Source organism: Phaenicophaeus curvirostris, chromosome 7 (assembly GCF_032191515.1).
Source record: "Phaenicophaeus curvirostris isolate KB17595 chromosome 7, BPBGC_Pcur_1.0, whole genome shotgun sequence".
In the NCBI taxonomy this organism is placed as follows: domain Eukaryota; kingdom Metazoa; phylum Chordata; class Aves; order Cuculiformes; family Cuculidae; genus Phaenicophaeus; species Phaenicophaeus curvirostris.
Window position 1 is genome coordinate 41,798,034 of NC_091398.1, and position 26,513 is coordinate 41,824,546.

The window sequence follows — 26,513 nt, forward strand, 5'->3', positions numbered from 1 at the left end:
GCTAAGATAAAACAAAATTCATCAGGTCTCCAGTGCTGTATGCACATAGACTGACAAGCCAGGCAGTAAATATCTGTAGAGCACACCCTGGGAAGGAAGACACAAAGACTCTCAAGCACATGTTCCTGTAAAAGCTTCCTCAATCTAACTGGACTGGTACTGCCCAGGAGGTCTGGCTGCCATCAACACCACTCTATGACCTCTTCGGCAGCGCAGGTCTCAGAGCTCACACTACCTGGTCTCTTGGCTAACTGCGCAGCACCAGGCAGCAGCCAGTCAGTCCCACTGGAAACTGCAACCCAACCAGGCACCCAAGCCAGCTCAGGTCCACAAAGGCTGAAACATCCCAGTTCCAGGCACGCCAGCACTCCATGCTGAGGTCTGACAGACCAAAGAGTTCAGTCGTCAGGTCATGTGAAAGCTAAACTGCTTTTCAAACCGCTGTACCTCTGGAGGCGGAGGAGCGGTGTTGGTGCAGCACTGAACCTCGGCTGACGAGCCAGGCCAACTCCAAACCCACTGACTACATCAGTGGCGAAGGTAAACTGCCTTCCAGATACACAAAGCACCTGAGAGCTGACGTGACATACAGCAGGTCTCATACAACAGTTCCGCTTTGGAACGCGATCCAGAGAAGAGACACCTTGATCAGCATTCACATTACAAATAATATCATGGAATCATAAAATCATAGAATAGTTTGGGTGGAAAGGGACCTTAAAGATCATCTAGGTTCAACAACCCTGCCATGGGCAGGGACATGTCCCACCAGACCAGGCGAATATACGAATCATACCTTTAACTGAATTTTTGCAGATGCCCTTTTTTCTGCTGCAGCGAGTTCATACAGATGTTTGTAGTCAACTGGTTTGTACTTCTGCCTGCGGAGACCATTCCTCATTGGAATCACCAGGTTTTCTAGTTATCACACAAAAGAGACACAGCCATTTCAAATTCTGGAGAAACATTTGTAAGTGTGAGCCATAAAATGAAAGCACGCTTTATGAAAGTATGTTTTAAACATTGAAAGTTTCCATAACAAAGAGATTTTTAGTTGGGGAATAAGAATTAGAAACACACATAAGCCAGAAGAAATTATGTAAGAACATTAACCATTTGTCTGCTTACAAAGAGTTTATTTTTAAAGTGTTCTGACATGTGAACTTAAAGAATAAATCACTTTAAACTGTTTGCTGGAATTTTAGTAAGTTTTAACACAGAAATACCTAAGTTTCAATACATGCAGTCTTATTTCATAGATTGGAAAACTACCTCACTATTTATTGTAATCTATGGATGGAGCAATAAGAGCAATTTTTTTCCTAGAAAGTACATAATCTACTGATTAAACAGAACGAGTTGCAGGTATATTTCACATGAAACCTCCAGCATAATTTCCCTATTAAACTTCTGCAGGCTTCTGAGAAAACACTGCACTTCCACAGGAAAGAGAAAGGCGCTGCAAGGAGAGCACCATCCTTGACCTTTGCCGCATGCAGAAATGCCCCCTGGGCAGCCCTGTCACTGGTGTCTGACAGACGGTGACAGCACAGACAGACTGCTGCCCAAAAACGCCACAGGAAGCAGCTTTGCTGGAAAAGCATTTTAAGTCAATAAAGATTTAACCCAGCTGGTCTTCACCACACAGTGAAGACAACTGATAATGATCCTTTAAAGAAGTCTCAGAGGTGGCCAGGTTCCCAGAACAAGTTACCTCGAGTTTTCCATGGAGTCCTTGTGTTCATGTTCCTGAAATCCACTACCTTATTTCTCTCCCCCGTCACCAGCTTCCTAAGAACAATCCTTTCCACCATCTCATGGTCACTTTAATCCAAAGACTGTTATGTATACACTTAACCCGGGTGAGCCAAGGACTGAGACAACCAGCAGTCACATCGGAACGAATCCAAAAATCTGATGCTGCAAATCCTGTCTGAACAAGATTTGGCAACAGCGCAAGAAAAGCACGCTCCAAGTACGCTCGGGTACACGACTGCCTAACGTTACCAGCAGATCTTCCTGGCTCATTGGCCCACACCAGGCTTCCACCACAACACAACTGCGTCTTTCCTTTCTTCTCATCACCACCTACAGTTTCTGCAGGCGATCCCTCTGCGGTTTCCACTCCCTGAACTCGAGAGGACACACCACCTACAGAGAGGAACGCTTCCTCCTTCCCTCCTGTGCATCAGTCCTGCTTTCTTCACCACTCGCCTCCTCAACATGCGATTACTCCACCAGATCTGTGTCGCGCCAGCCAGGTTACAGCTTTGATCTTGTGTTATGACTACTTTCTTATTCTCTACAGAGCTTACACAAAACTGTTAAGCAACTTGATCCACTAATTTCTTCCATTTTATCCATCCTATGAGCTTAGCGTGAATAATCTCCTTTCTCCTGGTTTTTATGCCTTTAGGCAGCTTTGCGCATCTGAGGGCTTTTATTCCCGTCGATCCAAATGTAAAGCTCTCAGCCCTAAGTCAGCAAGATTTTATGTGCAGTTTATTTCCCTTCTGTCTGAGATTGCTTACAACGTTGCCCAGCAGAGACCATGCAAGATCATTCCACAATCAAAGAAACAAAGGTCCTGTCACCAACCCCTCCGGAAAGCCACTCACCCGCTTCTCCCTCCTGCGCCTGTTACCTCTCCCAAAGGCTGACAATTGCTTCTAGTCTGCTAGGAGGCATTTCAGGCCGTAACGTCAGTGTCCGCACACACAAGGAGACGGGCATGGCAGGAGCTCCTGAGCAATTCCATAACATTCCTAATCCAGGCTCCTGCAAGCAAATGCCTGGGAGACAAGTTAGCAGATGCAGCCTGTCACGTTTGTTTGAGAAGAATCACTAACTGTTCCCAGTGCCACTAAAGGGCATTAACAACTGCTGGAAGAGAAAGTACGCACATGAGGGGCTTCCTCAGGTAAATCATCTTCACTGACTTACTGGTGTCCCTCACATCTAAGAAACAAGGAGTGAAAGAGAGGTCCAATTTCCAAACCTCTAACCCCAAATAATTTATCTCCGCCTTCAATACACTTTTTCCTTTAGCCCACATACCTGAACCCTACGAACCTCCACTATTCATCCTCTGTTTCTTCTACTGAGCACCGTACTCTGAGGAATGTTCTAAGCCAGGGGAGATTTAGGCTGGACATTAGGAAAAAATTTTTCACAGAAAGGGTCATTGGTCCCTGGCAGAGGCTGCCCAGGGAGGTGGTTGATTCACATTCCCTGGAGGGATTTAAGGCACGGGTGGACGAGGTGCTAAGGGGCATGGGTTAGTGTTTGATAGGAATGGTTGGACTCGATGATTCAGTGGGTCTCTTCCAACCTGGTTATTCTATGATTCTATGATTCTATGTCTATCCATTTGAGAGCAACTCCAAGATCAGGGCCTTGGTATACAGATACACACTTTGTATTTAACAGGTAGTATATGGGATGTGTCTTGTATTTTACAAAGAAAATAAATGTTATCTATTTTTACGTGTGAGCACACACGCATAAATACACTCACATATCCACACACATGAATAACAACATAAAATATTGAACTGTTAGATTTCAAGATGCCTTTTTGCAATTTTCTGTAACAGATATTTGCTAAAGCCCGAGATAAAATTATAACGGTAGAAGAAAATACTCGAACTTTTGCTCCAATTCTGTAAAGCTTTAGCGCACAGATCCTCAGTAATTTCACATAAGCCTGGAAGCTTACAGGGATAAGGAACAGGCCTTTTCTTTCCAAGTTCATTTTTGGTTCCTTTAGTAGTGAACCTTAACGTCAGGTGTTAGCAGAAGGATTTCTCCCCAGCACTATTAAAAGCACACTGGCTGGAAGCAACATCTGACATACGGTTCTGCAGGGGGGTCCCACAGAAAATGTAAAGGCAAATCCTGCAAAGCCTCCCATGATTCGCCTTCAAGCCTCCCTAAAAATTTCCATTTGCTACCTGTCTGCGGAATGTTCGACCACGTGGCTCCACATGGTGCCTCATTGTGGAAAGATTTTTTCCAATCAATCACCAGGGCAATCCCCGGTACGAGTACGGAATGGGGGATGACAGGATGGAGAGCAGCCGTGCCGAGAAGGACTTGGGGGTGCTGAGGGATGAAAAGTTGGACACGAGATGGCAATGTGTGCTCACATCACAGAAAGCCAAATGTGTCCTGGGCTGCATCCAAAGCAGTGGGACCAGCAGGGCAAGGAAGGGGATTCTGCCCCTTTAACTCTGCTCTTGTCAGACCCTACGTGGATCCAGCTCTGGGGCCCCCAGTACAGGACAGACATGGAGCTGCTGCAATGGGTCCAAAGGAGGCCATGGAGATGATCCAAGGGCTGGAGCACCTCTGCTATGAGGACAGGCTGAGGGACTTGGGGTTATTCAGCATGGAGAAGAGAAGGCTGCGGGAAAATATTAGAGCAGCTTCTTGACATATAAAGGGAACTTATAATAAAAACAGAGACTTTTTACAGAGTCACTAGGTTGGAAAAGACCCACAGGATCATCAAAGTCCGACCATTCCTGTCAACCATTAAACCATGCCCCTTGGCACAGTATCCACCCATCTCTTAAACACCTCCAGGGATGGCAACTCAACCACCTCCCTGGGCAGCCTGTTCCAGTGCCCGATGACCCTTTCCCTCAAAAATATTTTCCTGATGTCCAGCCTGAACCTCCCCTGGTGGAGCTTGAGGCCATTCCCCCTTGTCCTGTCCCCTGTCACTTGGGAGAAGAGCCCAGCTCCCTCCTCTCTACAACCTCCTTTCAGGTAGTTGCAGAGAGCAATAAGGTCTCCCTTCAGCCTCCTCTTCGCAAGGCTAAACAACCCCAGCTCTCTCAGCTGTTCCTCGTAAGGCCAGTTCTCCAGCCCCCTCACCAGCTTTGTTGCTCTTCTCTGGACTCTCTCCAGAGCCTCAACATCCTTCTTGTGGTGAGGGGCCCAGAACTGAACCCAGGATTCGAGGAGCGGTCTCACCAGTGCCGAGTACAGAGGGAGAATAACCTCCCTGGACCTGCTGGTCACGCCGTTTCTGATACAAGCCAAGATGCCATTGGCCTTCTTGGCCACCTGGGCACACTGCTGGTTCATGTTCAGTCGCTGTCAACCAACACCCCCAGGTCCCTCTCCTCCAGGCAGTTTCCAGATTTCTGTGCCAAAGGCTTTACTGAAGTCCAGGAAGATACATCCACAGCATTTCCCTCGTCCAGTATGCAGGTCACTTTGTCATAGAAGGCGATCAGGTTTGTTTGGCAAGACCTGCCTTTTGTGAACCCGTGTGGACTGGGCCTGATCACCTGGTTCTCTTGCATGTGCTTCGTGACAGCACTCAAGATCACCTGTTCCATGACTTTCCCTGGCTCTGAGGTCAGACTGACAGGCCTGTAGTTCCCTGGATCCTCCCTGCGACCCTTGTAGATGGGCACAACATCAGCCTCCAGTCCAGTGGAACTTCTCCAGTCTTCCAGGACTGCTGGAAGATGATGGAAAGGGGTTTGGCCAGCACATCCGCCAGCGCCCTCAATACTCTTGGATGGATCCCATCTGGCCCCATAGACTTAGGTGTGTCTAGCTGGGCAAGCAAGTCTCTAATCACCTCCTCATGGATCATGGGAGCCTCATTCTGCTCCTCTAACTCCTGGGTGTATACATACAGAGAACAACTTTCTTTACGATTAAAGACTGAGGCAAAGAAGGCATTAAGTACCTCAGCCTTGTCTTCATCCTTTGTCAAAGTTGTTCCATTTGCATTCAATAGGGACTGAATATTCTCCCTGGTCCTCCTTCTACTGTTAACGTATTTATAGAAAGAATTTTTGTTATCTTTCACCGACTTGGCCAATCTGAGCTCTAGTTGGGCCTTAGCCCTTCTGCATACATACCTGCAGCATACGTACCTACATCACTAACCCTATGGGTTGCAAAGAAAGTTCCATGGTCCAGTTCACTCATTTTTTTTCTTAATGTATTTTTCATACCTGCCGAGAAACAAATGGATGTTTTGAGAATTCCAACACTGTGGATGTGATCTGAAAACACATTCAAAAAAATATGTGTTTTTTTGAGGAGAGAGGGCACGTCACTAAAAATGTAATTAGACAGAAATTCCACAACTCATCTTTCATTCTGAGAGTTTGCATGACCCTTACTTAGCCGCTAAGGAAAAGAAATACTATCTCTTCAATGAATCCGTAATGTTGTCCTGTAGATCACCCGTTCTTTGCTTTGTGCTTTTCGAAATACAACAATCTTATTGACCCAAATGTAAGATCTATAAATAATTAAAATCAAATGTTTTAAAGGTGTTCTTTGGTTTTACAAATTAAGCGCAGATCACTGTTTCCTTATATTTGGAGATTGTGGATTACGTATTGATTCCTGTAAACCCCCTAAGACTCTCTGCACTAACACCTGTCAGCCCAGGTCATCTGTTGCAGCAGCCCTGGCTCAGTCCTGGTGAGCAATGATGGCAGGCAGCACGTACCAGGTGTTCACATCAGCCTGCGATAAACCTGCATTTAAGATGCAATAGGATACACAACATAGAGAACAACTTTGATGCTCTTAAACCCCTTCCTTTCACCTGAATTAAGCATGCACAGGCAGCACCGCAGGTCTTGCATGCACAGGAACGCAATAGATCAAACTGGGAAGTTACGGTTGAATGGGATCAATAGCTGAACACCAGGAGGGAAGGTCACATCCAACCAGTCTCCCCACAAACCCCCTCCTCTCCAGCCCGGCTCTACCTGACCAACATTTCCCACACGCAAATCCTATCCACTTTATCCCATCTTTGACATTTTCCCGGTCCCACTGCAAGCAGCAGCACTGTGAACAGCAGAGCGGCAAAATCTGTTGGCTTGTGGAGTCACTTTTCTGCAGTGCTTGTGAGTTGAACCAGTTTAACCACACAAATTCCAAGGCTGGCACAATGCAACAAGGAGGAGGGAAGGAAGAGCGGAAGCAGCAATGGAAAGGGAACGACTCCAACAGAGAGCTGTTAATGCCAGTCAAAAAGTGTGAGACAGCAACCACAGATCCTGCGCATTGCACTCCCCTGTAGGCTGTTTCTTCATGGCAACATTCTGCACTGCAGAATCATCAAAACCAGCTAAAGCCTAGAAGTCCAACCTCGATGCACAACAGTTTGATGAATGAGCTCCCACGATTACTGCAGACAAGTGGTAAGTGTGGCTGAGACTGCAGCACACGAAGACACACACCCCGATCCTGCGGTTCAGGCAGTTTGATATCAGTTCATGTTCACTACACAACTGACAAGGCAAAGAAAACTCACGACCACCAGGCTCTGTACAGTAAATGTTCCATGACCAAACTAAGCAGAAAACAGTGAATACTCACTGACAAAGGAAAACACAAAATGGAATGGTCCTAACTACAAAGTGAGACATCAAAGTTCCTCACAAAGTCAAAATGAGAGGTTCGCAGTAGTGGAACCTGGCTGGGCTCAACCTGGCAGTTCTTGGCACCCCGTTTCCTTGTGGTTATGCTGGAGAGGGGACCAGTACAGTGGTACCAAATAAACACTTCACCTACCAAGAGTCTCTGACTCTGCTCTGTTCCCAGGGTTAGCTGAAGCCCCCACCAGCGCTGTGCAGCCTGCGCTCGCCCGTCGGGGGCGAAGGAGCATTCCGAGAGCGCAGGGCTGGCGTCAGCAGCTGAGGAGATCCCTGACGAGCTCAGTCCCCCTGAGCTGAGAGCACAACTGTGATTCAGCAGTTTCAAACAGCAGAAAACCTGCTCCCATTTGTCATTCTCACAAGCACAAACGTTAAATCATGGAAAATCATAGGTACCGGAATGTTTTTCTACTTCCTCTTGCATTTCCACTCCCATTTTCAGAAAGCAAGGCAAATATCTCCAGGGGTATTTTCAATTTTAACAAGAGCCACTGGATTTTGCATCTCAATGCATCTGGCAGTGCTTTTAAGCAACTCCATCATTTTGCTCTTGAAAAGACCTTTAGAATTTTTGCATTTTATGACCTTAAAAGAGTCATTTCCACCATGTCAATGCTCCTGTTAAATTCTGAGAGCTGCTGGCATTTCTCCTACATGTGGAGTCTGCATTAACAGGGGAAAGGAAATCAATTTGGGGTGAGGCTTGGTATATTTACACCACAATACCACTTCTACAAAGACTGACTAATTTGCAGGTTTAAAGACATCAGTTTAATTGATAGAGGTTAGCTAATTCGGGGGAGGGGTTGCTGAGCCTCCACCCTGCAAGCCCCCCTCAGTTTCTGCTGAAATGCTGTCTGGATGAATACCACAGCTTACAGCCACAATTCACATCTCATGATGAAAACTTAATTTTTACAGATTTGCAGCTGCTTGAACAGAGCTAATGGGTTACAGGTAAGGATTTTTCCCCTATACCTATGCGGTTTTGAAGCCAAAAAGAAAGAGTAGAAATATCAATGTCAGTAACAGTTCAATACCTTAGAAACCTTTTCACCTTCACAGATTACAACTGACCAACTTTAATTCACATACTATTCTAAAGAAAGATTACTCAGTAAGTAGTGCTCCTAAGAACAGGAGTCACTTTGCTTCTCTTGCTCTGGTACTTTTATTTTCATTGGGAAAATGTCTGTTTCTGTGGGCTTTTTTAGCAATTCATTTAGTAACATCCATAAAATGTGGTTTGACCCTACCACAGCATCTAGGAACATGGTCAATCCATGTTGTGTTTGTGACCAGAAAGATTAAGAAAAAAATCAAGAAGATTGACATCTCTGCCTTAAAACTTTTAAAAGACTCTTTAGAACAGAGCCACAGGGAAATCTGGGCACCATTCCCAAAAGAGAAAGGGACCTTCCCTTCCTTAAAACATTGCATCCCAGTGGTTAGGGATAGAGAGACATTAAGGAAGGAAATTCGGGGTTCCTGTGCTCTTTCTGAAGGGTGACCTAAGCACTGGAACCACGAGGATTCCCACATATTGGATGGCTGTTATCCATGATGTTAAGGGATAACCTGCACCGAAGGTGTTTGAGCCATGCATATACCTCACACCCAAACATCCCAAATCAAATTGAGATACCATGTCACTGGAGTGTTAACCCAAACCACTTTGTTCAGTAACTAGAGTCCCTCTGGATTCCCTTTCTCAGCTCTGCCCAGCAGCCATTTCCAGCAGCCCCTGTGACGGCGGCATCAGGCAGCACGGACTCGGTCCAGAGTGCCCCGCGAGGCTGGGATCCGAAGCAGCCAGGACCATGCTCCGTTGGCTGATCCCAAGAGGTTCTTACGAAGTTGTCAATACTTGGTGTCACCTAAGACCATGCGCTTCCAGGAACACACCTGGATGACTCTCTGCCCTAGCACTGCCAGTGGCGTGGAGCTAGCCAGGCTGGGATGGCTGCACTCCCGCACTCCCAACGGACGCGAGCTCCAGCCCAAGCTAGCAGGCAGCACAAGCAGAGTCCTTCCTCGAATTCACTCTGCAATTTGCAAAGTGCTCCAAAGCCTACAAGCGAGTGCAAGTTTGTCTACAAATACCTTAGATGCAACAAGATTTAAGCTCAAGGACAGGCTGACACCAAGCAGCTCAAGGACCTGAGAGCCCCGACTGGACACGGAGACACCTCCTGTCCCCACGTGAGTGCAAGACCGTTCAGGAGCTGTAACCAACAGCAAGAACAGACTTGCTTCTCACAAACAGAGGAGTGTTTCCCATCATAAACTGGACGGCATTTTGACTAAAGATGCAGCCACCACGGAGTCCAAACTTGGAGACCTAAGCAGCAGGAGAAGGGGTGAGGAGCATTGTAGCTGGAGAGCTAATGACGAAACAACTCAGCAGATTTGGAGGAAAGCTTTTAAAGAAGCAAAACGGAAACACTGCATTTGGGAGCTCTGCCAGTGAGCACTATGTGGAACACAATTGCACAGGAGGACACAAACTGCCTTGTCAAAGTACCAGCAATCCATGTCCAAGTTCAACAGCACGACCAGTGCCTTGTGCAGACAAATCCATCCCCAGTGAGATTTCCAGGCAGGCTTCTGGTCCGTCTCCAGTTCCCCAGCTCACAGCTCCTGCTTCATCTCTGTTGTTCACAGACAAAGCACAGCAGCATGGTATTTATGCACAAACTTAAAGAAAACCACATCAGACTCTGGAAGCAAGGAGAAAGGGAATACCACCTGACAGTCTCATTACTGCATCCAGCCTTTAGTAGGGGTAAGACTTTATGTTAAATAAAACAAATCGGGCTGAAGAGATTTCAAGATTATGAGTAACGTAAAGGCCAGACAAAACACCTGCCTTTAGAAAAAGTTCTGCCCAGGCAGCTCACAATCTCTTCTCTCACAAGCTTAAAAGAAACTCTGTCCCTCTGCTATAGACAGGCTTCCTCCCACCTGCTTTTGTTTCTGACCATCCCAGTCCTGCTTTTACCAATATCCTTAGGAAGAGAGCACTACCCGGTGACTCTCATCTAGCCCTATATGAAGGCAAGAATAATTTACTGATGAAAAACTGGGAGTACTTGAAAGCTTTAAAAAGACTGGATCAGGCAGCCACTTCTCTCTATAAAACCCTTTGTTGCTATCCCCTGCCCAGCTGCCACGCAAGCGTCACGCTCCTGTGCTACACATGTTGGGAACCAGCATCCTAATCCAGGTCCATCTGGCCAGCTTTAAATGAGTCTTCCAACCCAAGAAGCATTGCCCTTTCAAAAAAATAACTACTGGGAAGGATCAGCAGCAGCAACCCTTCCCCTCTGGCTTATTTATTTGTTTATCCATTTAGGAATCTGTTAACTTCTCTTTTTTCTACTGATCTGTTTCTGATATAATGCCAGCATTTTAACAAAACTGCACGTTTGCCTTAGCCTCCTCTCCTTTGAAAGGAAAGCAGAGGGTCCATCTGCAGGAAGAGATCCAATGCAAAAAAAACCAACTTCCTGGCCATTTTCTGTGATTTTAGGGATGCTGTGTTTGATTACATGCTTATTGCCTCCCAGCCTACCCATTTCTCTCTTCCACAAGGACATCGTGCATTTGTATTTGCTCTCAGCCTTTTAAAGGACAGTATTTGCCTTTATCACAAACTCAACATTATGACTTCACCAAAAACACTGAAAACTAATGTTAGGATGGTTTTGGAAAGGGCAAGACCTGTATAAAACTGTATTTTATCTTCAGGAACTAAAAAACATACCAATCAAAATAATAAAAGCCCTGCAAGTTAAACTTATTTCTGCTTTAATACTGATCCTTCTAGAAAACTCTTCACTACTGCCGACTTTCATCTAAGCCTGAATTCAGATACCCTGCTCTGAGTCTTTGTTCAGACTCCAACACAGCCTCTAGAAAAGCACAAAAGGTGAAGCAGCCATGGAACAGAAGCCTCTGGGACACAGAAAACTTCCCAAGAACACCAAATCATCTCTGTCTACAGCCAATCATGACTAAATCTACAGCCAAAACCACAAGGTTTACCAATCCTCTGTTTCTCCTCCTTAATATTCTTAATGTGAGCACTGGTGCCTGAGGTACATGGCTTCAGTACGTTCTTAAGCATGGTAATACCGAAGACTGAGGCAAGATCACTCTCCCTTCCGTTTAGATGGAAATCAAACTCCACAAGGGCTGGTCAGCACCCTGGAGCAAGCTGTGCTTGCCGCCTGCCAGGCTGGTGCTGGCTGCACCCCGTTGAGGTCCCAATTCTGCAGGCATGAGCGCTCCCAGAGAGCTCCCATTACTTACAGGGGCCTGGACTTCACTGCCTTGGTTCAGCGAGTTCTGCGCATACACAAATCTTTGAGGATTCAGTCCATGAGTGTCATTTTTTCCTGTCAGCTAAACTGCTGCTTATCCAAGACAGACAAAATCATGGGGGCAAGGCACAGCTTTAGTGGCGTGGACACGCCACTTAAAACAAAACTTTCTGTGCATGCCCTAAATCAGCCAAATTATTAAATGTAAAATCAATACTACGAAGCCATATCAACTCCACACAAAACACAGTTAAACGGTGCAATCAATGACAGTTTAACAGCTGCTCGTGTTTTCTACGAGGGAGGGCTGCCTGGAGGGTTACCATCCCATTGGTGGCTCAGGTCAGTCGCTGGTGGGTGTACACCATTAAAAACCAGAAACGAGCCACTGCATCGAAAACTGAACGCACCATCAACAGGAACTTTGATTACAGATTAGGGCAGACGTTTCCTAGAACATCCCAACCCAGACATACAAGTCCCTGATCTGTAGTGCTCTCTCCTGAATATCAGAGATCTTAAATACTTTGCAGAAGGGTTTTCTTTCCTAGGTTTTCACATTCAAAGGAAATGTTGGTTACTCAGCTCCTGCATGTTTCCATTCAAAGAAGAGAAGCATTAACATGCACTTGCTGGAACCCTCTGATCCTAATTATTGTTAGCAAAAAGAGGCAGAGAATTGCTGTCATTGTACAGCATGGAGTAAAAGCAACAAACAAATAACCAGCTTTATCCTTTAATCAGATCCATTCTCTTTTCCGAGCTGAACTAACCCGTCTGAAGGTGGCCCCCGTCCAGAGTGGTTTAATCTGGCAGCAGTCATTCCTTCCCCCAGGAAGAAAATATACGGCATAATGCTTTTATCATTCAGTGTCAAAGCAGCTGCTAGGGAAGTCCCATAGTTTGAGTATCATTTAAATTTGCATTCCCTAAAGAAAGAATTATGGCTCTATTTGAAATAAGGCTGAGTATCAGAAATCGTAGGTTCCCCAAAGAGACAGAGTCCTTTTTGGCCAGGATAATCTCATTACGTCCTCATTAAGTAAAACTTAATCCAAAGTAGGAAGATCAATTTGAGCAACACTTACAACAACCAGCCCCATGGAATACCTGATCATGCTGCAAGGAGGGGTGAAATAGCTTGTTTGGACAGGACAGGAGAACTACTGTCCGTCCCTATTACTTGAGGACTCTAAGCAGCAAACCCAAGGTAAAACAAGCTTAAAAACCTCTTTATATGGGAAACAAGCAACAAGTAAGTAAAAGAAAGGAAGTAAATGTTTTAAAAGTTGACAAGGGGCATAAAAGGGTAGGAAATGAAGTCACCCCCATCTGCCACGCAACCTGGGACCAAGCGAGTCAGCTGGCGTTGTTTGGAACAGAATGTGCACTTCCAGTGACCAAGTGCAGCCACTTCAGAGCCAGCTGCAGCCAGCACAGCAGCACCAAAGTCAGAGAGAGGGGATGAAATGAGAACATGCACCGATGCCTTCAGTAGTTAATGACCCCAGAATGGGCTGGAATGGAAGGGACCTCAAAGCCCATCCAGTGCCAAGCCCTGCCATGGGCAGGGACACCTCCCTCTGGATCAGGGTGCTGACACCGAGGGTTCCGCATCGCCGTATCTTACAGTAGCCTGGCTGTTTTTTGTCTGACAGCAGCACAGCTGGAGTCGGAGAAGAACATTTGTCTGCAGCCGGTGAGATAGCAGGCAAGAAGGACAGATAATTCACATGATTTAGAAGCCACTGCAGGTTATTTTGTCAGGAGCATCAGTATCATTTTGTACAGCTTTTGCCAGTTCTGCTGAGCCAAAATTGCAGAGTTCCGTGCAGGGAAGTATTTGGCACACCTTCACTTTAAATTAATGCTTAGTGTTGCCTGATATCCGATGACAAAAACCAAAACATGCTTGTCTGAAGCTTCTCATTTGCAGCCCTTGGAAACGTACAGTGCACAAATAAGAATCAATCTTCTTTTTGCACATACATTTTCTTCATTGCTTCCTTAGATCTCTAGATTCCAGTTTGTAATTCTGTATCCCTGCTCTGATGAGATAGATAACAATTTGGCAAACTCCTCAACACTTTTTCCAGCCCCCAAACACAGGCAAGCAATAAGACAGGCAATAGTTTTGTTCAGCTTGAGAATCGCAGTCATCAGTAGGAACTGTGCAGGATTTCAGCAGGCCTTCACCTGCCTGTGAACAGAGAAGTGTCTGCACTCTCCTGAGGGGGGATTTGTTGACTGGTTGCTTTGGAGGACCCAGGGGGCGGTTTGTTTTGTGAGGGGTTTTTTAAAGGTTGTTAGTTTCTACAAAAATTGCATATGAGCTTAGGACCTGAAACCCCACAGAACAGAATGAATGCTGATCACTTGTCTGTACTGGACTTCCCACTTGGCTTTTCCACACACCCTCCAACTGAACCACCCGAGCCAACGCTACTGAGCTGCCCAGCTTTGCCCGACGCAGTGCTAGCCAGGAGCAGCCCCGACTTCCCACTGCACGTGGGACAAAGCCTGGCTTCGCAGCCAGCTTCAGCAGCAGAGCTGACGTCAGGGCTTCCCTTCACCGGGCACCTCTCCACGCCCTCCTGCTGCAGTACGCTGCCCCTAAACCAGACCACACTGTAAGCTGAGTCAATTCGCCAGTATGGGATCCTGTTGTTTTGCCAAGAAGAGGCTGCTTTTCCTAATCATCAAATGCGTCAAGTTGGAAGGGACTTTTACACGTCATTCAGTCCAATGCCCCTGTAGGGGCAGGAACATCTTAAACCTGAACCAGACCAGCAACTGCACCTGTGTTGTGGTCCTGCAAGCTGCTGCTCCTCAGACCTTGGTTCTGCTGAACCTGGTACCCAGGGCAAACATTCCACGTGGCTGCCAGAGGAGCAGGTGCCCTGCTCCCACTGAGTACTCGCAGGGATCTCTGTGCCTGTACCAGAGGCAGGAACAGTGAGTCAGGTCAGGACATCGATCCAGCTGAAAACTGAAGAATGTGGGGGGTTTTCTGGAGAACCAGATCAATTTTTGAGTCCAGCTTGCAGCACAGCTGCAGGACCTTGTTTGTGTGCATGAGGAAAGCTGGAGAGATGTCATGGCAGGGCAGCACTGCCCCCTCCCCGGCAGAGGGGCTGGAGCCAGGGGAAAGCGGCTGTGTGACTCCAAGTGTGGGGATCACACCAAGCACTTTGCGGGACCTGGAATCAAATATTCACAGCTGATGCTTCAAGGCCATGGCAGAAAAATAATGATGAGAATGCAGCTTGGCAGTATCCATGCAGTTTACCTCAATATCTAGCTTTCCTCCAGGGAGAGAGAAATCCATACCTGTGTTAGAGCAGGAATTTTGAACGCCGCTGTCTGGAACCCAACATTCCTATACCCCCTCTGCTAGAACAGCAAAGTCAGCCTGCCACTGCCTCAGAAATTACCTTCTAGTGGGTGCCACCCCGTTCAAAAATTTCTCCTTCTTTTATTCTACATCTATTTATTCTGAGTTCACAGTTTACTTTTCCTTTTCTCTCACTCCCCACTCCCGCTTAACCCTTCCCCTGCCTTGTTTCATGCTTGTCACTCTTTATTTTACTAACTTTCTACTGTTATTCCTCTGGACTCCTGTTTCCTAGGAGGCCAGCATCCCAGTGAGGTAACATTTTTCTATTCACTTCCCAGTGCATGGATCCAGAGATTCTCAGGCCAGCAAGGATCACGACCCCTGTTCATACCTGGAAAGCATTTTCCACTGGCACACAGTCACACTGGAGGAGTTCCTACTGCACTAATCCACACAAAGAGCGTATTAGATGACACATATATTAGATTAACAATTGTACCAACAGCCCACAGAGTTCCTTGCGCAGCATGTGACATTCCAGGTGGGAATTTAAGAGAAGAGGCTCTATGAATTCTGAGCTTCCAGGTGACCCTTCAGCTGCCCCTGCTTTTGGCCTGCAGTCCCCCGGAGCGCAAGGGCAGTTCCACCTGCAGTGTCAGCACCGAAGAAACCGCAACGGAGATGTCACGCGTGCTTATGCCAAGATAAAAAACACGGGCATCCCATCACAGGCTAAACCGGAGAACATATCAGGATGGAAAAGACGAGCCCCTGAAAACAAGGCCAGCATTTTCAAGGTTATTTGTATTCCCAGCCAGTCTGCACCAGTGCAACCGGGGAAGGGGCCAAAGGAGAGGACCTCTTCAGACGGCAGGAGCTGCTCCCCTGAGGACTCCCCGCAGCCGGGTCTGAGGACGGAGCACCCGGAGCCAGGCGGGCACCGGGGAACGGGCGAAGGAAAGCGACACGGAGCGAAAGGAGAACACGCGGACGGCGGGAAGCAGCCATTGGACCGCGGCCTCTGCCAGGCGGTTCCGGAGGCTCCAGCCCAGCGCCCTGCGCAGCGGGGACGCAGCGGGCATCGCCCCGGCGGGGCAGCAGCACGGACACGAGGCCCCCGAGGATTCGCGCACACAGCCCCGGGGCGAGCCTGGTTCTGCGGCGCCGGGACACCCGCGGGGCCCCTCCGAGCCCCGTGCCGGCTGCGCCCGCCCGCCCCGCGACCGGGACCGGGCTGGAGAGGGGAGCAGAGCCAGGCCAAACGGGGGGCGGGATGCAGGCAAAAGGGAGGGGGACACCGGCCAAAGGGGGAGGGGACCCGGCCAAAGGGGGGGAGCGGAGCCGCGCCTGACGGGGGAGATCCAGGCCAAAGGAGGGGGAACCAGGTCAAACGGGGGGCTACCAAGCCAAGGGGGGGCGGAGCCGGGAAAAAGCGGGGCTGAACCAGGCCAAGGCGGGGGGGCGGAGCCGGGCCGAGGGGCGCGTCCGGCGCGCACTCACCGTGAGGAGCCCCCGGCGCCCCGCGGCCGCTGCGCCCCTCGCCGCTCGCGCGGCAGCATCCGTAGCCATGGCAACCGGCCGTGGCGCCCCCATTGGCGGCCCGGGCCGCGGCGGTGACCAATGGGGCGCGGCCCCGCGCGGCCCCCGGCCAATGGGCGCCGGCGCGCGGGGCGGGGCTGCGCGCTGACGTCACGCGCGGGGCGGGGCCGGGCGCGCGGCGGGGCTCGGCGCCTCCAGCGCCTCCGCGGGCAGCGCGGGCCGGGCCCCGCCGGGCCGTCCGGTGAGCGGGGGGCAGCGCGGGGAGCGGCGCCCGGGGCGGCGCGGGGGGCGGCGGCACCGGCGCGGGCTCCGGCCGGGGCGGCCGCGCGGGCTCCGGTCCGGCCTCTGGCACGAGTTCCAGCTCCGGCTCCGGTTCGGGCTCCGCCACAGGCTCGGTCTCGGTGTCCACCCGGGAGCGGGGCTGCCCGCGTGGCCCCGCGGCCGCGGGACGGTGCGAGCCCCGGGGCGCGGAGCCCGGCGCCGCCGCCGCCTCCCGCCGCCCTCTGGGCTCGCTCGGAGCCTCCCGCTCGGCGCCCCGGGGCTCGGGCGGGAGCAGCGCGAGGCCGGGGGCGATTTCGCCTGTGGCCGCTCTGGTTTTGAGGTAAACGCCGAGTATCGCGTCCGCTCTGATACCAATACGGGAGGCTGGCGGGGTACGTGGTTGGCCGTGGGGATGCGCGGGGGCCCGCGGTCCCGCTGTTTGGGGGCCGCAGCCCGTTGCTGGCGGCTGCCGGGTCTCGGTTGCACATCCCCGCGTTGCCGCAAATGTGGGAGCCTGCCGGGGGGAAGCCAGATTGCCGTAACTTTCTCCTTTTGTATAAATTGCTTGTGATCTGCTGTCTTGTTACTGCAATAACTTGCTATTAATTCAATTAAGGTAGAGCAGCTGATGGCCTTTTCCAGTAAAAATGATGAGTCCCGTCCTTCCGTCTTGTTAAGGGTAAATGGCAGCAATAATGATTGAAGTTCTGCGAGTTTCATGAGGTGTCCTATGTAAGAGGGCAGAACTTGTTCTAACTTTTCGTGAAATGTTGATGCTACAGTTCGGTGGTGGCATTTTTACTAGTGGTGCAGGGTCCCTTGCTAATGAGCAATGAGTCCAGTCACACAACGGAAACAAGGAAAGCGATGTGACACACTGCTCTTTCGCAGCAGCTTCCTGCGCTGGCAAAATACCATCTATAGTGCATCTCGGAGTGTTTTTTATACTGTGTGATAGTACGTGTTGTGTAAAAATAATAGTAATATTAATTAGTTGTCTGTTTGTGGTGTTCAGCACAGGAAAAGTGCATGTGTTGGGAGAGAAGCTGCGGTGGAAGAAACGCTGCAAATGAACAGGGAACATCAATAAGAACTTTGTGTACTTCTGCTTGGCTTAGTGTAGGTTATTTAACTGCATTTATAGCAGGTGAATGGGTACAGTGGTTCCAGAAGGAGGTACGCTGTGAGCCCTGTCTTAATTTTGTTGGGATTTGCCCTTAACTGTGATGCTGAAAATGAGCAAGGTCTGCCCGCGTGTATCTGGTAATTTACTTGATGCAAGAAAGAACCGACCAGTTCAGAGGTCTCAGTGAGCTTAGCAAAGCTGTTGTTAGTGTAGTCAAGAATAATTGGATTCGTTACCAGAGCGTAGTTATTGTAACATGATGTAGAAAAGAGCCGCTACAGAGCAAGCAGAGCTCCGGATATTTGCATGGAAAGAAATACCTATGACCCTGTTGTCAGGTACGTTTTATGTTGCTCTCAGCGACTTTCTTATTATTCTCAAGTGAACCAGTGAGTCTGGGTTATAATTGGGTTCCTCTATGAGAAGGTGCCCTCCTTTTTTGCTGTTACAGCTGAGATCGGCAGTGCAGGCCAGATGTGCTGAGAGGCTCTTAAACCATGCGTGGGGTTCACTGGGTAGTGGTGCAGCCCTGATGTGGACCTGGGATCCTGCCTGACAGGGCTCAGCCCAGTGTCTGGGCACTGCAAGCCTGTGGAAAAACAGGGAGGGAGACAGCTGAACCAGAGCGTGGAACAGCAGCTGGCTTTGGCAGGGTTTGCTGGAAACGGCCCATTAGAGTGGCTGCAGAAAGAACACACTTTGCTGTCTCATGTGGAAGTGCGAGGAGCTCGTGTGGGTGTGTCTCAGAGGTTCAGGTTTGGGCTGTGTGGGGTTCTTCTCTAATAAAAATAAGACCGTAAATTTTTATTAATATGGCATGTACCGAAAGTAACATGAACTGGTTTAAACTTTGCTGACTGTGGAGGGGGAAAAACTTGAGCTATGTGCAAGTGAACAGAAAGCCAGACCCAAACTTGAGGCTTGGGGCATGGCTTGTGAATGCAGCTGGTGCTGCTCCTACTGTGACTGCAAACAGCGCTGACAGCAAGGTGGTTCAAATACTGGCCAAGATGGAGCATGGATACGCGGTGAGAGCTGAGCATGGCACCGAGTCCCGGGGAAAAGCTCTTCCCACCCTGAGCTGCCCTGGCTCCTGCACTGGAAGGGCTCGGGGAGGGAGTGGGTGGACTGCTGGCACTGCGTGGGTCTCATGCCTGCTCCCTAAGTTTTCTGATCTCCTCTGCCTTTCCTAAGGCATCAGGCATGTCCTAGTTCAGTGGCTAACTTTTCCTGTTCCTTTTATCCAAACTGAATACTCGTTTGTTCTGCCCAGGGGAGGTTTGCACAGGGAGGGAGGAGGTAGATGAGTCCAGCCCAATCTGCCTCCGGTCACCTTCCCAAAGCTTCTGCCTGTGCGGGAGGAAAGTGCAGCGTCTCGCCAGCGGAGATCCCTGCAGCTGGCACCAGCGTCCAGACCTTTGCTCCCTTCTGGCTCACCACCTCTTTCCCTCTCCAGCCACAGCCCCTTGCTCGCCTGTCTTCCACTGCGGAGGAGGGGCTGTGTTTTGGGAAGGAGGAAAACTTCCTTTATCTCCACAGGAGATTGATTCATTTATTTCTAATACCGAAATCCCCAACTCTGTCATTGAAGGGGCAGGCATGGGAGAAGGCTCTTTGCATGCTGTTTTGCAGAGGTGCTGCTCTCTGAGCCCCTAAAAAGCAGGTGGATGTGTCTTCCTGGTGCAGCCGTGCTCGCAGCGGAGCAGGCATGGGTACGAGTCAGGGGGGTGACTCTGGCACAGGCTTGTCCTCCTTCCCGGCCCGTCCTCGCTCAGCCCTCGGCTTCCTGAGGAGCGCAGCGCTGCGACCAGTTGGGCCGGTTTGCCGCTGCCTTGGCTTCCCCTGAGTCAGCAGCGCAGGGTGCACAGAGGCCTCGGTTACACGGAGAACTTCTGTGCCTGCCTTTGCTGTCCAGTCCTTTTCATGGCATCCCTCTCTCACAGGCAGAGGAAGAACAGGAACTTTGGGACCAGTCAGGGGAAACCCATTCTCACTGTTTCAGTGGTTTTAACTAAGTGGCTTTTTAACAGGAATTTTATAAGTTAGGCATGCTTTTAACATCCATGTGGTTTCCTTCTGCTATTGCAATTTTAAAGATACGGTGGTTACAAAAGAAAGAGACATTACTGTTGTTACCCAGAATGTCTCCGTGTCTATCTCTTGGTTTTCCCTCCCCTGTTTTTAGGTTGTATAGTGTTTTACACAGTCCTTACCTGACACTGGAGGCTGAAAACCAGTCAGCTTCCTCTTCAGCAGCTTTTAAAGACCCTTTTAACTATGATTTTATTTCAGTGGAGACAATAAAACTGTGGGCTGTTACTTTGAGTGATTGATTAGTTCTTCAAGGCATAATTAGAATTAAGACATCCCCCACCATAGCAAGGCCCTGTGCTTGTAGAAGACTGGTGATCTGCGTGTCCACACAGAAACACACCAGGGTTTGTGAGCCCTAAATCAACGTGGTAGCTAAGCTGGTATTCTGATTGGTGGTGTGATTAGCTCATTGAAATAAAAGAAGGAGGCTGTTATAAGTCCTCTGAGGGTATACGAGCTGGAACTTGCCTTCTGCATCACAGCTGGACAGGGGATCTCTGCTGTATTTACTGTTCCTTCAGCCACAGGGCATTAACTGTAGGCAGCGGATGAAATTACCCTTCTGCAAAGCAGATGGTCCCTAGGTGTTGTGCAGGTTGCATAATTAGCTAGCCTTTATTGTTCCTTGGCTTTTTTAACAGGGGTGCAGAGCACGCAGCCCCCATCCCCTATCACTTGAGGTGCGTCTGGGACTGTTAAGTGGGAAAGCTCTGATGAGATTCACTTGTCTGGAGGGTGTCTGCTGGCTGGCAGCAGGATGAAATGCAGCAAGAGTGGCTCTGCGCAGTGGCGGTTCGGTCCAGTAAGTGTCCTTGGCTCAGCTGGAGCCATCCCTGGAGGCAGCGGGAGCTGGAGGGATCGTGGCCTGGGAGGAGATGGAGGGGCTGAAGGTAGGAATGCTGGAGCAGTTCCTGTAGTGCCAGGCAGGGTGAGACGGAGCAGAGATCTGGAGAGAGGGAGGAGCTGGGCTGCCTGGTGCCAGACATTTCTTCTCCTCAGATGAAGTTCAGCTACAAGGAAGTAGGGAAGAAGCTTTAGAAAAATTCTGGGTTTGTGTTTGTTTGTGTAGGTGCAAAACCCTTCTCTCTTTGCTGCCTTAACAAAACCTCGTGGCATACACAGGGTGTGGAAAGCCTCGCGCCATCACTGTGTGGTACTTAGACCATTTTTATCAGTGTATGCAGAAGCATCTGCACGTGTTCAGGCAGAAGGCATCCGATCTGTATCTGAACTTGCTTTAAATGAATTTACTTGTGCCATCTCTGCCAGAAATATAACATGAACAGGAGGCTTTCCAGTTTGTTGTGGATGTCTGTCCCCTCCCTTCCCAGAACAGCGATGGCAGGCAGTGCATCCTTAGCGCTCCCAGAGGAAATCCTTCCAGTTCCAAAAAGGCCTCCTCCTTCACCTTGTGTTGGTGAAATGTTCTGTGGTTGTGTAACACGTGGACCGAGTATTTGTGTGCTGGTTATCACTGTGGGTGAGCACTAGTGATGTTGTAATCATTCCCTTTAGCCTGTTCCTGGGGATGCAGTTTGGGAGAGCTTGCTCGTGCGCATGCAGCCGCCTCAGCCAGCCGACTCCCCGCTTCCTTTGAGGTACCCCCGGAAACTTTGGGTTGCTGACACAGTATAGGCACAGGACACACATTCCCAGGCATTTCTTCCTGGAACTGTTTGTGCATACAATGCGGGTACTGATCTGTGTTACCTAATATGCTGAAATCCAATACAGTATCTGCACTTAGAATTAACTCTTACTTTGTAGTGGCAGGTTTTGTAGTAATTCTGGTTAAAAAAAACCAACCCAGAATTCACTGATTTCTGAAACAATCCATTTCTGGAATCCTCAGCATTAGAAGGACATGGATCTGTTGAAACAAGTCCTGAGGAGGCCACAGAGATGATTCGAGGGCTGGAGCACATCTGCTATGTGGACAGGCTGAGAGGGTTGGAGTTGTTCAGCCTGGAGAAGAGAAGGCTGCGGAGAGACCTTAGAGCAGCTTCCAGTTCTTAAAAGGGTTCCAGGAAAGCTGGGAAGGGGCTCTGTATCAGGGAGGACAGGGATAGGATGAGTGGGAATGATTTTCAGCTGAAAGTCAGGAGATGGAGACAAGATTTTAGGGAGAAATGTTTTGCTGTGAGGGTTGGAAGGCCCTGGCCCAGGCTGCCCAGAGCAGTGGTGGCTGCCCCATCCCTGGAGGGGTTCAAGGCCAGGCTGGATAGGGCTTGGAGCCCCTGATCCAGTGGGAGGTGTCCCTGCCCATGGCAGGGGTGGGACTGGATGGGCTTTGGGGTCCCTTCCAACCCAAACCATTCTGTGATGCTATGAAATAACTCCTTCACTTCAGTGTGATGTGCTTAAAAAAGAAATGTTATGTATCTTTCCCAAAAATTAACCCATGATGGTGCATGTAACGCAGTGGATATTGAGGGCTTCTGACCAGTTCAAGTGCTGGGCTGTTACCTGGATAAACTCTGTATGCAGTTGTGTGTGTGACACTGATCACTGCCTGGTGCAGATACTTGTGCTTTGCACAGAGCGTGAGGATAAATAGGGAAGAGGACAGTAAACAGTTAATATTTTTGCCTTGTTTTTATTTACAAATGATATTGCGAGGTTTGATTATTAAGAAATGAGGTAGCGGTATCGAAGTGATAGCATATCATGACAGGAGCTGTCATATGCGCTGTCACAGTTTCTGACTCCCAGCTGATGTGCCCTTTGCTGAAGCAGAGGGAAATCCACGCACCACAGAGCTTGTGGACAGCAAGGTGGAGTATAAACAGATGAAACAAGTTGGGGAGAAGAGAGAGAAATGTGCCTTTCTGTAGTACATGCCTTTATCCAGGATGCTTGTGTCCTGGGAGCGATGCCGGGTTGGTGTTTGCCGTTTGGTGCGGCCTCCATCGAAGGTTCCTGGGCAGAACTGGCATCTGCTGCTGCCCAGGCCTCATCACTGGTGTGATGGAAACTGCCAGTGCCGAGTTTTAGCTGAAACAGAAAATATTGGCTTGTGAGATGGTTGATGCATTCATCATTTGTTTCTGGGAGCATGTTTGTATTTCTAACAGATGAAAAACCATCAACCCCAGACACTTCAGACGGGCTCATCGGTCTGAGCTGGGTCCATTCTCTGTGCTATTTGGACTTTCCGATAAGAAAGAAATTACTGTTTTTTTAGTTTTGTCATTGTTTCTCAGCATAAATCACAGCAACCACTGGGATGTGTGAAATTGGTCTGTCATGAAATATGTTCTTTTCCAGAAGATAGTTTTAAAACTCACCGTTTAGAATTCTTTATGGAACAGAAGGACCGACACGAACACTTAGAGTGGTTCAAAGGCTTAAATCTTTTAGGGTAGTTCTGAAGTTCTAGTAGAGTAAGCTGCTTGCTCTTGGGTGCTTTTCTGCTCAGGCTGATGCAGTCCATCATCCAATACCGAGAGAGTTTTTAATGTTGTTGTGGAACACAGGTTATCTTTAAGCAACACAAAAAATTCACCAAGCCACGTACAGACCTGGAAATGAAAAATAAATAAATAAATAAGAAACAACAGCAAAAAAAGCCCCAAACAACAACAAAACCCACCCCAAGGATACTCAGTAGCTTAAAATATGTTGAATTGGCAAGGTGATTGAGTACACAAATTGGATTTCCCTGAGTTTTCCTTGGGCCAGCCCTAAGAGCTTGGAAGGGAGCAGGAGGACACCGTCCTTCCATTGCTTAATAAAGTTGGGACATTGACCTACACCATGTGGGGACAGAACACCTTTAGTTAAACTTAACATATTTCTTGGTATTCTTAATGACCAGATTTTTTTGTATCAGTTTTACTGCAGCAGATGTAGAAGAACATACCTTAAATCACAGCTTACGTGCTTTGAGGAAGCGCGTAGTTCTCCAGGTTTGTAAAGCCTGGCCTTACTTAGGTTTGTGCAAATGCTGCTTTGTTGGCATTGTTCATTGTAATAATACAAAATAAAATAATACAGTGTCTTGTATTACTAGGATATTGATTTAGTTTATAATATAAAGATTTATTAATGCATTCCAGAAGGCCTGAAATCTGAAATAGAAAAGATACAATTATTATTGTGTTTTAGATAGCAAAGATAACTTGAGTTATTGCAGTTTCTCTGGAGTTTTCCTTTGATTTCCCTTCATCTCACAGTACCACAAGTGTTGCATTACACAGAACAAAAATATTTTACTATGGTAATATTCCAGACAATTTTTGTTACAGAATGTTAAAAACAACACTGTATGCACAGCATCACAAACTGTGTGGTGTCATTTTCCCCACGTTCAAACTTCAGCAATTCCAATAAGACATCTGATTAAAAGCTCGTTTATGAATGAGTTAGTCCTGGGCACATCCTTGCAGATTAAAAACGGTTGATGGAAGAGTATCGGGTTGCTGGACAGTGAATTCACATGGAGCTGTGATGTCAGGGTGCATTGATACAAGTAAAGCCAGGGTTGTCCCGAGTGGATAGGTCGCTGCAGCACATTGGGGTTTGGTTGCTGTTCTGGTTGCTCTTACGTGCACCTGTGAGTCCTGGCCTCCTCCGCGTTTGCCGGGGCTGTTTCCCTGTATTTACTGAACAAAATCTTTCTGAACTGGCTGTTCTCGAACTGGCGGGTTATGGTTGAGTGTTGTGAAAACAAAGCATAGTTTCGTGATGTTTTGAGGCATAAACATCTTTTCCTTGTGAATGGACACTGGTGTTGATAGAAGAATGTCACCGTGTGAAAGCTGATGGCAACACCTCCCTCTGTCATTTTTTTGTTGTTGGAGCAGCTGCTCAGAAACGCTCCATCTCACAGTCCAACAGTTGAACATGTTTTTACCACTTCTGGTAAGAAACCAGCTTTGTTTCTTACAAAATCAGGAACCACAAATGCTATGCAGGTAACTTCTTCAGCATCTCATGTTCTCTTAGAGCTGATGACTGAGTCTGTGTGACCTGATGCCAGCCTCTCACCCAGGTTCACTGAAACGAGCAGGCAGTTGGTAACAGCACGGTGCTGTTGTCTGCGAGGCAATCAGGCGCCTGCCTCCTTCAGCTTTTCTTTCAACATACCTGACATGTCTGTCTCGCTTCCAGGCCTTGGAATGGGCAGACTTAAACATGTTGGAGGAAGGGGAGACAGGATGTACTGCTGCGTGAACTCCGCTTCTGCTCTTCCCCTCGTTGCTCAGGGTCTCACGGACGTGCCATAGCTTTGGTCTCTGAGCTTAAAGCAGCCTGTAGCTGACGGAAGGGATTGGCATGTTGCAGAGTTACAGCCAGGCTGGAGATTTCTACCTTGGGTGCAAAAATGCCTTCTCATTCTAGACATTGGAATGTGGTGTGTCCTTTCCCCCCAGTATGAATAAATACTGAGTATGAGACCTCTGCAATGTCATTCTAAGAGTGTTCCTTAGCTAATTAACAACCAACCGCAGAGCCTCTGCTCCGGCAATTCTAACAGCTTCGTGTGGAGGGAGAACAAAGACAGATGTGATAACTAAACAATCTTGTTAACTTTCTTAATTTTTACAGCTTTTATCAGCACTCCTGCTGTACCACTGTCTTCTATATTTACACTCTTCAACTGGTTTATAATTTCTTGACCTAAGGCTTCTGGTGCGAATCCTCATGGAAGAGTGGAGTCCATTGAAATTCAAAACCCTTAAGCCTGCTTGGCCTGTGTTTCAGAATCAGTCTTGGTTCCAGACAATAGAAAAATTACTGTTCGTCATCATCATTTGCTGCAAGAATATGACAATTGTATTTAAAGGTTTTAAAAGAAGATACTTTACAAAATATGGGGAAAATAGACCTGGGAAACAACTTATGTATTTTGGGTTCCTTCGCAATATTTCTGTTTCATTTTGTGACTTTTAAAAGGTGCTGTACATTGGGACTTTGTCTGCTTTACCATTGCATTCCTGTAATTCAGCTGGATCTGGTAACTGTACAGCCAGCTTGTTTCCTTCTGAGGCTGGGAGAGAAAACCCAGGGATACAGACCTGTGTACTCCTCTGGTCCTTTCTTCTCAGGGTCAGCTCCAGGCCATTGCCAGTCAGGTCAGTTGTGCTGGGTGAGCCTCAACCTGATGCAGTGTGGCTTTCCCAAAATCGTTGTGGGTAACTGGATTTACTGTATGCATGGGATATTTGGACTTTTTCAGTCTGTTTCAAACAGGATAATCCAAGCTGAAGACGGTGCTTGTAACAGAGAAGGTGCCTGTTTTGAAAAATGCTGTTTTCATCTTTTCAATGCATTTAATCTTTTAGCTAGTGCACGGCATGAACAACTCTCTGTGCAGTAGTATAGGTGGCTAAGCTTGACTTTCAGAGGACCTTTCAGCCTGATGGGGTCCAAAGTTTACAGTTCTTGCTCTGTATTTTATA

At 48.3% G+C, this 26,513-nt stretch overlaps 2 protein-coding genes across 5 annotated transcripts in view; one reads left to right on the forward strand and one right to left on the reverse strand.

Moving 5' to 3' along the window:
- CCDC148 (coiled-coil domain containing 148) overlaps window positions 1–16,596 on the reverse strand; it is a 55,537-nt gene extending 38,941 nt beyond the window's left edge. For 2 of the 4 annotated variants that reach the window (XM_069861708.1, XM_069861706.1), the window contains exons 1-3: window positions 13,144–13,263; window positions 5,901–5,981; window positions 797–918 (exon numbers count right to left, since the gene is read on the reverse strand). In XM_069861708.1, the coding sequence (XP_069717809.1) occupies window positions 797–918; window positions 5,901–5,981; window positions 13,144–13,231 (291 nt within the window). In that variant the 5' untranslated portion in view covers window positions 13,232–13,263. Of the gene's footprint in view, window positions 1–796; window positions 919–2,092; window positions 2,551–5,900; window positions 5,982–13,143; window positions 13,264–16,589 lie in introns of those variants that run through there. The other 2 variants (XM_069861707.1, XM_069861709.1) reach the window with 2 other exon arrangements.
- A 186-nt stretch (window positions 16,597–16,782) lies between these two features.
- PKP4 (plakophilin 4) overlaps window positions 16,783–26,513 on the forward strand; it is a 71,243-nt gene continuing 61,512 nt past the window's right edge. Inside the window, exon 1 of the mRNA XM_069861713.1 lies at window positions 16,783–16,869. The gene's annotated coding sequence lies outside the window, so the exon portion shown is untranslated. The remainder of the gene's footprint in view (window positions 16,870–26,513) is intronic.